Consider the following 13,469-nt stretch of genomic DNA (forward strand, 5'->3'; position numbering starts at 1 on the left):
TCCCAGGGGGAGCTGAGACTAGGCAACACATTGACCACGGGCAGCGGCGGGATGCCATAACTGGTGGCCCCCGCCGAGAGCCGGGCTACTCATCATGCATGTATAACACAAACACCGCGGCCATCATCAGGAGCCAAGAGTCCATTCTGATGTGATTTATCTCCAAAACTCAACTCTGCTCCTTGCAGCCAGGAAAAACAGAGAAGGAGAGCATGAGAGGGGAGAGAGAGAGAGAGAGAGAGAAAGGGAGAGAGGGAGCGACAGAGGGAGGGACAGAGGGAGATGAAGAGAGATTAACACACAGCTCACATCACGAAGATGACTGGGGACCTCTCAAAGTGGAGCAACACCAGTAGAGCAATCCAAAGTCGTGCTGACCCCGTTACACCCTGAATCTCCCCCTGCTGCTTTATTTATTAAGTCATGCAAAAAAAGACAACAACAACAACAAAAGGCACTCAGCAAACTAATACGTAAATACATAACGAGAGAAGAGAAACACAATACACACAACCTCCGTTAGTATTGACAAAAACTTGCAACTTGTCAATGCTATTGCAAACATAACACCTGAGTTACCAACACAATACTTATTTTTCCATGCCATGTATTTAAAAATATAAAAACATGTTTTTCTTAATACTCCAAAGTTATTCAATAATAAATATAAAGCAAGTGACAATATTTTAAAACCCCTTAAAGGGTACCTGTAGTGCAAAACAACAACGTGCTACATCCATTCGGCGCATCAAATAAATCATATTTACCCCGCTGCTATTGTCAACAAGTCACGCATAGCCCGAGGATTTACATTTCTTTGTCAAAATTCCGAATCCGTGGGCGCAGCCATTTTGCTAGTTATTTACTCCAGCTCAAAGCTAACTATGACATTGAGTCGTTGAAAGGAATTCAGCCAATCCGGAGCCACTTCTACACGCGTTGCTTCTTGGGATAGATCGGTGGCCTCAAGAATTACACAATCTATATCAGGGGTGCTCAATACGTCGATCGCGGCGACCTGCCAGTCGATCGCGGCGTAGTATTGGTAGATCGCATGACATTAAAAAAAATTGGCCCGCCCCCCTGTCACTTTCTCTATAGCGCCACATTACAGCAGCAGCATGTCATTTCTGTCTCTACGTGTTGCGTTGACAGTCCTCTGCCCGCCGTCTCGTGCGCCGCGGAGCTCCCGACACCGGTTTGCGCGCATGCAGGGGTAATGCTTGAATGCAGGGGTGATCAATACGCCGATCGATTGTTGAGTAGAAATAGTCACTAGCACCCCGTTGACAACTCTTTTCGGCTCGATGCCGGCGCGCGCAACAGTCAGCTGTATCGGGTGCTGATGGAAATCTCACGCTTGCCTGTCTTCAAAACTTGAGAGCCCTGCTATATCATCGGACATAAGTTCGTACAACAAATGCACTCTATGTCTGTTTTCTGTGGCACACATTTCCCACAACTGCACCAAACGTCCGCCGACTTGCGTGCACGGTCCGCACGGTGAAGCATCTGGACCGGCGGTCCTTCGGCATCAACTTCATCAGAATCATCGCTATCATCGCTGTCACAATTCACTAAATGGGGATAGTCTGCTTTTAAAGGTTCAAACAAGTATCCAGTTGCTGAATCAGACAATCTTTCATCGTCCATATTCTCAATCTCTCAGCATTTGTTTGCGAGCGCTCGACGTTGTTTACATTGGTATCTGAACACATCCGCTGTGGCTGGCTGTCGATCTAACACCGATCTGACGTCACACCACCCGCGACATATTCAAGCTCCAGTGCACTGTCGCATGTCGGATTTGAGGACTTTGAACAGCCTAAACTACGTATTGTTATTGAATACTGGACCGTCAGTGCATGAATACACTTTAGAAACACATTATCTTTTGATCTGGCTACATATTGTTTTGCACTACAGGTACCCTTTAAGTGTACCACACGTGCATTCACCAACACGTGCAAGCACCATAGCGGAGCATCAGTGTAGGGAACAATTATTTCAGATCTTAGGATATTAACACACTTAAAACCTAAGTCTGTTAGTGACTTTTTTTCGGCCCAATGTGCGCGCACAAGCCGGCATCCGAGCTCTGCGGCGCGCGAGACGGAGATCGGAGTCGTGTTAACGCGACACTAGAGACAGAAACATGCTGCTGGTTAGAGACGACCAACAACAGACGGATTGGAAGCTCATTCTGCGCATGTGTTAAATGCGTTAAAAAAACAAAACTAGTTAATCCTGTAATTTAATTAACTGAGTTAACGCATTATTTTTCACAGCACTAATAAGTATACATTTATTTTTCTTTCTTTCTTTTCTAACATGATGATATTTAACAGATAAAATGTTTTCCATACTCAAAATCTTGCATGCTGATACAAAGTATGACTGAGGGAATAGTTTAGCTGGTATTAGGTCATAAGCCAAACAATTCTGACCTGATAATGGCTCATGAAAAGAAGTTAAGGAATCACCAAAGTCATAATGAGTCATCCTCTGGGGATCACGAATGCCTTCACAAAAAATCTGGTTAATCCATCCACTAGCTGTTGATAAATGTTTATCTGCATAGAATTGGTGGACCGACCAACATTGTCAGTAAATTTGAGTCGGTACCAAAAAGTACAAATACCCAGCCCTGCTGCCTAGAGTGAGTAACTTTAAAAATGTAAAAGCGTTCTCAAACATGTAGTCCTGGCTCTGAGATGAAGTCAACATTTAAACGGTGAGATGATGGATGATGTTGTGGAGCTCCGCCTGCCCTTCCCCTCCGTGGACACGGCGTGGTGACGGATGTGTGCCCTCTTAGCAGACAGCGGCACAGGGCCATGACACAGCCAGCTGTAATGTCCCTTTATCGGCTGCAGCTAAGTGTTCATTTTCTCCCCTCTGCCAACATGGCTGTATAGTACATAATAAATGGTAATTGCTGTGTAATAGATACGCTCTTTGTCCATCACACCTTGGTCATGACATCATGAACAATCGGGTACTCGTGGACCCTGCATTTCTGAATCTCATCTCTTGTCTTCGTGTTTATGGCTGTGCTCGGGGATAATTTGTTTTCATCGAAGCTCCATGCTATGCAAGTACGTCTGTGCCAGGTATTTTTTCGGCAATCAGATTACGAGTAATATTTTTCGAATTGATTCGTCTTCAGACGTTATCGCCTCCTCGTGCATTCTCTCTTTCTTGCCCCCAACAACTCCTTTCAGGGAGCAATTTTCACACAGTCGCTCCATAAGGCTCGGTGAGTCATACGCAGTATATTGTAATACTGCTAGCCCATCCATTGAGGCAGGCCAGGATGCATTAAAATGCGATGTGTATGCTGAGGGTAGAGCTCAGTTCAGGACAGATCAGGTGTGGTTGTCTTGACCTGGACCTCTATATGTGCTTTGCCTGCTCTGCCCTCGTCCTCCTTCCCTTCACTCGGGTAGAACGAGGGGGAGAGAGCAAACAGAGGATACAGAGGAAACACAGACGTCGAGTTGCTATGAAGGCCTATGAGGAAAGATGATAGAAAAGCAACCTAGAACATTGAGAAAAATGGAGTTTCACAAGCCTCCAGTTTGCTCTCTCCCTACAACAATTTCCAACATCACCGCTTCGGCCTCCACGGCCCGAGCTGGCAGTTCCACAGAAAGCCGAGTTGGATGCTGGGCGGCTGGTCAGGAGCAAATTCTCAAGAGCAAATTCTTCCAAGAACAGGTCAGGGATATTTCATGTTACGATGTTCGAGCTCGTGTTGTGCACTGACTGTTGAAACACTATTTCCCCTCAATGTGTTTGTTCACGCTGTGAACGTTTCCCTTTCTCACCTCGAATGTACCTTTTATTTCAGCCTTCCACTTTAAATATTTACTATATTTAGTTCATTATTAGTTCATTATTTAATCAAATAATCATTCTCATTATTTATGACCCACTATTAGGGCGTGGGGGTGTCTATATCTGCAGATATCCTCATGCTTTCTGCCTTTATTATCTCTTTTCTTCTTATTTTGCTGCATTTTCTGGGCGTCAAAAGAGAGCATTTGGACCGGATTGTGCAGCTCGTTCTCATTCACAGGTCAAACACTCCAGCTTTGTCAGGATGAAGCGTGCCGCGGGCTGCATTCATTTTAGATCCGGCACCTTACATCAGGTGTGCGAGGACCGAGGAGGTGTGGATGCGTTCATTTTTGCTTTATGACATAACCGCTGTGAAACATTTAGAAAATAACATTGAATTATCCTCGGTCACAGTTTGTTCTCATTAACAACTTCCCCTCTCTTTGTTTGCTCTCTACCTCGCTCCACAACCACTGGTCTCTCTCTCTCTCTCTCTTTGACAGACATTTTGGATTTCTCTGTTAACAAACAGAAACCGACAATGTAACTGCATATGGTACCATTTGAGATTCTGAATGTACTCGATTTTACCAAATATTATTCCTTTTTCTCTCTTTTCTTTTGGCAATTTTGCATAGAATTAATGACGGACAGTGTAGAAATGGGGTGGTGGAGGTGGAGGAGTGATTGCAACAAAGGTCATCAGGTCGTAATTGAATCTGGGATGTTGGGATATGACATGCACTGTAACCCCACTGATAACTAGGCACACCTCACCTGTATTATTACTTTTACTAAAGCTTATAGGATCTAGTCTATGTTTTGATATATTGAGGGGTGTGTGTGTGTGTGTGTGTGTGTGTGTGTGTGGGGGGGGGGGGAAGGGTTTAAAGAACACAAATTATTTTAGAAGAGAGACATAAGGTTCAGCCTCACTCCTTGAACTAATAAACACTGGTTTTAAATTCATCAGCTGAAGCATGACTCCCACGTCTTCTGAAAGACACAATCTGTAAAGCACATCACTTTATGACAGCCTTGACAGTTTGTTGCTTTAATGCAAGTTTATCTCGGTATTTGTTGAGCTGGGTAACCAAACCCTGCAAAAAACAAAGACGGGCTTTGTACACCTGGAATTGTTTTAAGAGTAACTACACAACTCTCAACTGTGCAAACACAATCTGTCATGTAAATGTTCCCTTTTTAAGCATGATTGCTTTTCATTTGTCATCCCATCAGAGTTACTAAGACAAGTGTGCTATGCAGGCAACGTGAATAAAGCCTTTATCTTGTTTTCAATTTCCTAATTTGGTTTCCCTGATTTCAAAATGACATAGACCACACAGTCTTAATTCAGCCAGTAAAGATAGTAAAACAGGAACCAGATCAAAATATGTGTTCTTGTATCTGATCATTGCCATCATGCCATAAACTGTTAATATAAGAAAGACATTTTGTTTACCAGTTTGTATTAGCTTCAACTTTCTGGAACTCCAGAAGAGCCTAGACGAGATAGGAGGAGGCGTTTTATTCAAGTTGTCAGCTTCTGCTTCTCAGATTTCCATCTTTTTCTTTCCAACATTAAAGCTTCAACCAAATGCCAACGTTATTTGCAGTTATGTGAAAGCCCACCATCTGGCATTCCCCAGCAAGTCGACCAAAGCAAGACTCTTACGACAGCTGGAGGCTAGTTTGTAAAATTAAACTGAAAAATTTACTTTATTTTTCTCATAATCCACTCTTTTCTCCCAGTGCGTACCTTGTCCTATTTTAAAAAAAACATTCATTTAGAAAGAAGTTTGCAAAACAGATATAGATTAAACATAAGACATGGGATAAAAAGAGAACAAATACATCACAACACAAGTGGCCTAAAGCACTGTAAAACAATTCCAGGTGATGTAAAAACTAAATAGCAGACCGCAGAAATATTAACATACATAATTCCGTTGTTTGACTGCATAACAGGGAGACAGATAGTACTACCCGGCTGAAAGGAGGGAGCCAACAGATCATTTAACTGTGGTGAGTTTAACTGTGTTTGTACACAGGCCTCCTGTGCCACCTTCTGCTCAATGATTTGCAGATTGAGAGCACAACTAATATCCCTCCATCAACGTTTACCGGTCATAGGATGCAAATATTAATTCGGTGACCTCAACCGATGGTCAGATGTTTATGTCACCCGGTGGTTGAGTCGTCATGACTTTGGTGATCCCCGGGTGACTTTCCATGTAGTACTGTAACCCCAGTCGGAACTAAGCATAGCTGGTATAGATGAATGGGAACCAGTTAATCTATTGTTTTAATGTTATTCTTCTTAAATATTAAAAAAACTACAATTACAAGCTTGCGGTTGTATGCCTTAGCCAACCAGTCAAGCTGCAGTTTCATGTCATAATTTTCCTGGTGAGTTTCATGTCATGTTTTTTCAGGTCTGTCCAAAATTCCAACACTTTATGATTTTATCTTATTAGATATTTTTGTGAAATTGTCAATACCATATGAAGTCTGGAGTTATGGACACAACATGTTTTGTGAGGTCACAGTGACCTTTGACCATCTTAATTCAAACAGTTCAGCAGGAGTCCAAGTGGATTTTCGCACCACATTTAAAGACAATTTCTTCCAAAAAAGTTCACGGGAATGGACCGGACGGATGGGGAACTAGTGATCTGCACAGCTTCTAAGAAGACTCGGTGGTCGTGTATGAATCCAATGCTTTTAGATCCACCTTAGTCTGGCAGATTGGTTTAAATATATAGACATGTATATGATCAATATTAATTATCCTGATGGTGGCACTGCAAAAATATTTGAAATAAATAAATAAAAGCACAATTATGTCACATGAACAGGAAAAGCTGTGAGAAATACTGATGTTATTTCAGAATCGAAGATGATACTATTGGCATTGATGTTATTTGACAACGGCAACTTTTAATTTTCAAAGAATTTGGCAAAAAGATGTTTAATTTTATCTGTAATGTTCAAATTCGTTTTAAAATCAATTAAAATTCAAGATTGAATCCTTGTATTTTGTTCACAACGAAATTAAAATCACATAAAATTTGGTAGGTTTCAATTTGCAAGTCACAAATGAACATGCCTGCTTCAATGCAAAAGTGTCATGGCCGTAACATTTGCGTTTTGGGCTGCTTTCCTCCCCGTTGCTCTAAAAGGTGCAACATGATTACTCTGGAAACTTCTTTAATGGAATACAGGAACACATGTCCTCTGAGAGAAACATCTCCAATGTAGCCCTGGCAGAGTTACTGGCGGGTCAGCAGGACCAGATTGTGACTGAGTCCCAAAGCCAGTTGCATGTGTGACAGTGTAAACAACACAGCACCTCTTCCCAGCTGTTTCCCGTCTGCCCAAAGAAGTGTGATCTGCCTCTGCATTTAAACCGGAGACACATCTGCCATCCTCCAAAGGAGCTTTTTGGAGACGCTGAAATATGAAGAAGCTCTGAACTGAAATAGATAAGTGTCCAACACATTTATTTTTCAAGTGCCTGGAAATGAAAAGTCTCGTCCCTTATTATCCTCTCATTTGTGTTCTTCTCACATTTATGTTGGAACATCTCTAGAAGCACTTTGAGATATATTTGACATGTACTTTAGACTGACACACAAACTTGATCCTGTGCTCTTGATTTACCCTCCTCATTGTTCTTGCAGCGACAACCAAAGCAACACAAACAATATATGATAAAGTATGCAGTAACATGCAGAAGTACTATTATTATAAAAAAATAATTGAGAGTCAGTAGTGGAACGTAACTAACATTTACATTAGTACTGTGCTTAAGTACACATTTGAGGTGCTTTGCTTTAGTATCTCCATTTCATGCTTTGTACTTCAAATCCTATATTCTGGAGGGAATTGTTGTGTTTTAAGCCACAACATTGCAGACTCAGATTTTGCATTTTTTGTTTTATATATTTATAAGGTTCTATACAAGTTTTTTAAAGCAATCATAGGTTAAGGCACTTATAAGCTAGATAGATTAAGCCTTAACCCTTTCTGTCAGTCAGATGTATCTTTAATTACTGGTCGTTGTATATTTTGCTGATCGAAAAAACTCAACAAAGAAAAATAATAATAAAAAATATATGATCAGTTTATAAAATATGATGCACTGTAACTGTTGGTTAGCTGTACGCTCCTTACACATGAATTTAATAAAAGAGTAATTATTTCAGTTTGTGAGATGAAAGCTTGCCTTCCCCAACCTGTTCCAATGAGTAGAGAAGAAGCAAAGAGATGAAACTCTGGTACTTTATTAACAACCACTGCTAGAATCTTAGAAACCCTAAATTTGTAAATTTGCATTGAAAACACCTTTTTTCCCCAACATGAAGAGTAAAGTAGCCCACGTTCAAATCATCATGTCCTGTTGTAAAGTTCACTAAAATCTGAATCCAGAGTTAGTTTCCTCTGCTTATTGAACATCAGACCCATCATATGATAAATCCCGGTCTGCTGTATGCGGCGGTTGTAATGGATATACTTATTATCTTAAAGCACACCCACGGACTGTACGCTGTAAAACCGTTGCTGTGGTGGATGTATTAGCATCTCTGTTCCCAAACGACGGTTGGTTAGATAACTGAAAAAAAGTCAGTGCATAAGCTCAAGAGATGTTAACACTTTGCTCTGCAATATTAAAAACATCAGTAAATATCCAACTCGGGAATTTTAAAAAAGGCGGTCGCCACCAAGTGGCTAATTGAGAATACTTTACGTCATCCATCCAGACTCTTTGTCTTGAGCTTTGTGGCGTTGTTTGACTAAAGCCTAAAGTTAGCTTTTTACATCTGGTGATTGTATTCACGCTTATAAAATGTGGTTATTATCTTGATGAACAAAACATGTAAGTATCACGCATATCTGTTTGCCACAGAGCAATTGTTTCTGCAATAATCCAAAATCTGTTGGCATTTTGTCAAGAATATCAGTCTGAAAAGTTTGGGAACACATTTTTATAAACGCTACTCGCTTTAAGTTCTTTTCCTGTCCACCAGACTTCCTCATCCCTCATATGTTCACCTGCTCTCACTTTCCTCATCAGTCACTCACTACTTACACCAGCCCACTTCCTTTGTTCCTTTCTTGCTTGATCATTTCTGCTGCATGGAGTTTTCATTACCTGTTACCTGCCTGCCTCATGGACACTCAGCCTGAAAGCCATTCTCAATAAATCTCCGCATCCATCCTGTTACCTCATCAGTTTCATCCACCCGCCCCCCCCCCCCCCAGGACAATAACACTCAAAGAGGTCATTCTTCTGCATTATGAAGATATATTGTATGTACAATTTGATGATAATACTTGTCTACTTGTACTTAGAAATAGTTTTAATGGAAGAGTTGAACTTGAAATGGAGTATGTTCACAGTGTGACAATGCTTCTTTCATTTAAAAGTGCACTTTAGCTACAGGTGAGGATTATTCCTCGAATCCTTCCTGAGAATATCTAAAACAAAATAGCGATAAAAAAAGCATTCATTATGGATGAATAGTAGCCGAACCCCTTAAAATCTGTATATCCAGCATGAACTGGTGTCTCCAACAGGAAGAGAAGCAAACAGCAGCAACAGGCCTTTTCAGCAGTGAACAGCAGCAGCTGTCAGAGAGCGGAATATGTTCTCTTCCTTTGAGCCTTAAAAATAAAACCATTGCCTTATCAATAATTTCAAAATAATGCTCCCTTTCTTGGGCGCTCAGGTGTAGTCGAGCTGTCAGTCAAACAAAGCACAAGTTTGTAATTGAATTGTGTCAGTATAGCACTGCCTGCTGTTTGCCTTCATCATTATTACTGGGTCCTCAATAGTCGTGCGGTTGTGATGCAATTATTATACACACCCAACTTTGTCTTCACATTTTTGAAAGTGTTTTAATTAAGTCAACAAATGTGAAATCATGTTTAACTTTACAGTCCTACGTGAGCCCCCGTCGCTGCACAGTGACGACAGGTACTTGTACAGGTCCGTAATGATGTTTTATTTTACATTAGTCTAAAATATATGACATCTTCACACATTTAAATTAAATTCTCCTCTCCTTAAGGCTAATACCAAGCCTAGGGTGGAACTGTTCACTGCACCAAACAAGTGATAAATCATTTCTAAAAGTAATGGGTTGTCAAAAACAGGGCACAGGGCTGTTGAAAGGGGAGAAAAACAAATTAAATAAAAATGGATTGTTGCTTAACCTTAAGCAAACCATGTTAGAATCCATTAATACACGGGATGAATCTGTGCCATTTTTGGGGTTAAAGAATGCTTTGATCTCTGGGAACAATTTCAGAGGCGATAGATATAGCAATAATGTGATTGCTTCCATCGTCATGTTTCAACAGATTACATATCTAATCGGTTCGTGAATAGAGAATATAATTTGCGCAGATTACAGACCAGCGGTGCCTTCTGCTTGTTGAAACTGGGCCGTTTGACAGTTATCATGATCACAGATGGACAGATGGATGGACAAAAAGACATCGAGGGTGTGTGAGTGTGTGTGTGTGTGTGTGTGTGGTGTGGGAGAGAGGGATGGAGGGGGAGCAACAACCACCTGGTTTAATCTGTGGTTTCCTATGTCGTGAATATAAATACATAATGTGGGCACGAACATGAGGCGTGGAAACACACTGGGCTGTATTTCTCATACAGATTTCACCGAGACAGAAATGCAAAGCTATGCAGAATATATGAGACACGATTGCAAAGGAAGTAGGATATACAGCATAATGATATTAAAGTGACTCAGTTGCTGTAATATCCCTGGGGTATATAGCTAGTTGTTTTATGGGGGGAGATAAGAGGATTTTGTCAGGTTGAGATGCCGGCTATTGTTCCTACTGGGAGCATTAAACAGCAAAGAAGCTTTTCACACATCTTTTCTTCTTTTGTAGTGCTGTTACTGTAGATATTCCTTCAATTTAAAAGGTGGAAACATATTGTGAATATTGCAGCGTCGGACATCTTACGCAGGATTTTATTTCTTTTCTTTAATAAAAAATATATGAAACCCTCTCCTCGCCCAGTATGTTAAAACAAATAAAACAAATTCAAAACTTATTTGTGAAAATCATCTATGAAAGAGGTGTAATGCAGTTAGAATATACAAGTGATAGTTTGAAGCAATCCTGAGAGGATTCTCGTCCTCTCTCACTTTCTCTCCCCATCTCTTCTTCTTCTTCTTCTTCTTCTTCTAAATGCTCACTTGTGCACTCACACACATACTTAAACTGGCCTCGAGTTTAAGGGTGGGTTTTGGTCAAAGAGACCATGACAAGAAGTTAGTGTGATGTTTAATGTTACCCGTACTCTTGATTCATCTCCTGTCTGTTTCCCAAATGTTACACCTTCACTTCTTCACTGCCTCCTTAACCTCTTCACTTTTAACTCCCTCAAGATAATAGTGCTCCAAAGGATGGTACTTGTCATTTCATGTCAGCCATATCACTGCGTCATCTACGACGCATACAAAACAAACAAGACTCATATTCCCACCCGACTCCTCAACAACAAAAAAAGAGAAGGAAAAACGATCCGACACAATTTCAAATGGCACATTACCGAAAAGCAGGGCTGATATAATCTAATGCCGAGTCAATCCTAATACTTGAACCACAGTTGCACTCTCATGCAGTGGAGGCAGAGCAGTCCCACTTTGCAGCAGAAATGATTTGCATTCAATCTTCAGAAGAAGCGTACGTGTGATTATTACCTGTCACAATACACCATTGCCCCAATCTGCCAGCAGCCAACAGGGTGTTTTAAAATAAAATCAGTATTTGCAGAGAATTCCGGCTACTGTGGGCCGAGTCGCAGATCTGTAGGCAGTGAAAGCTCCTCATCCGCCCGGCCCCTGAGCTCTTTAGTAACACTCAATCTAAGTGATGTTCAGCTTGATATTCAGACTTGTTTTACACTTTTAGGGATGCTTTTTAAATCTTAAAAAAAACTGATTAAGAAAAGGAGAGGAGCAGGAGGTGGGCGGGAAATGAAGGAGTCAGAGGTGTGGCAGAAGTAAAGAGGAGGATCCTGGTGAAAGGTGATGTTTGTATTCTGAGTATTCTGATGTATTGTATTGTGTTATGTGGGGACGTATGTGTATACAATAACTACATTACCGCTGTATGTGTAAAGCAATCAGAAAAACGCTCTAATATAATGCGCACGTACACGAACACGCGCACGCTTGTACCCACGCGCCATGAGCAGCATCACACGAGCCGTATACTAAACTCTTTGCCATTGCGATGCCTAGATAATAAAATAAGCCACGGGCGTGTTTAACTTCTGAAGAAATAAATACAGAGGAAGTTGCTGGGAGCGCAAACCGATACACAGATAAGGGAGGCTGCTTCACCGGGAATGAAACGGGAAACGCTCAGGCAGCACAAATCTGCGCGCTTGGAGATCCGGCGAAAGTTCCACACCCGTTTATTATAACTAACCAATACAATGTAAAAAATAAATTTAAAAAAACACTTAACAACTTTAAATCAAGTTCCAGCCAACACAGATTTGATGGAGTTCCCGCAGTTGAAATACAGCAAAACAAACCACCAGGTCCCGAAGTGTCAAATTCCGTTAAATTAAATATTTCAGTGAATCTTTAAAAAAACCTTATTGCATATACCCCCCCCCCCTCTCCCCCTTCAATCCCCAGCGGAGTGATCTCAAGGACCCTCTAAAGGGAGAAGGCAGGTGTGTCTCTCCAAATGCAGCACCTTCCTCTCTTTGGTTGGCTATTCAAAAGAGTATTTTGTTGTTGTTGTTGTTGTTGTTGTTGTTGTTGTTGTTGTTGTTGTTCTTCCTCTCATGATGATAGTAAACTCACCTTCCGTAGAATCCACTGGCACAGGAGCACGATGGTCCAACCGAGAACCTGCATGTCACCTTTCCTGATAGCGGACACCCCGAACAACTACACGACTCCCCGGCGGAACATAGAAAAGAAGAAGCACCGCGGAATCCAAGCAAAAAAGTGTCACGAAAGCACAAAACACGCGTAAAAGTTGTGTGTTTTTTTGAGTCGGTGTCACGGTGGTCTCTGTGGGCAAACTTTGAGAAGGTGGCTTCAGTCAGTCTGGCCCGCCTCATGTGGCACATCCATGGCGTAGGTCTCCGCTCGCTGGAAGTTTACGCGGAGACGAAGTCAGTTTGGAGGGCGGAAACAAAGAGGGGGTTTCATTGAAGATCGCCAGAGCTTCTTGCGTTATTTGGGATACTGGCTGGTTGGTTTAGATAGATGCTATCTCTCTCTCCTTCTCGCTCTCTCTCTCCCTCTCTCCCCCTCCCTCCCTCCGTCTCTGTCCACGCGCGCGTCACGGCGCGCAGAAAGCTCTCGTTTCATTCGCAAACACCACAACTGCATGTTTGGTGTTGTGTCCTATCAATGAGTCGACTGTACTCGTCACAGCACTTACATCGGAGAGAGCGTCACGCGAGTTGTGTTTCAGACTCATAGAAGTTGGCGTAGTGTATCTGAAGAAAGTCAGATGTTGGCTTACAATATTACTTTTAGATGCCAACTTTCTCAGATGAATTATTCCACTCATAGTTTCATAATAAGGGTCCATTGATTCGATTAGTTTGGGAATTGTTCGTC

At 41.6% G+C, this 13,469-nt stretch overlaps 1 protein-coding gene across 1 annotated transcript in view; it reads right to left on the minus strand.

Annotated features, from left to right (window-relative positions):
• LOC130208850 (neurexophilin-2) overlaps positions 1-13,056 on the minus strand; it is a 53,431-nt gene extending 40,375 nt beyond the window's left edge. The window contains exon 1 of the mRNA XM_056438206.1: positions 12,699-13,056. Coding sequence (XP_056294181.1) covers positions 12,699-12,752 — 54 coding nt within the window. The 5' untranslated portion in view covers positions 12,753-13,056. The remainder of the gene's footprint in view (positions 1-12,698) is intronic.
• Between the last annotated feature and the right edge of the window lie 413 nt (positions 13,057-13,469).

The sequence above is a fragment of the Pseudoliparis swirei genome, chromosome 18, assembly GCF_029220125.1.
Source record: "Pseudoliparis swirei isolate HS2019 ecotype Mariana Trench chromosome 18, NWPU_hadal_v1, whole genome shotgun sequence".
NCBI classification, from domain to species: domain Eukaryota; kingdom Metazoa; phylum Chordata; class Actinopteri; order Perciformes; family Liparidae; genus Pseudoliparis; species Pseudoliparis swirei.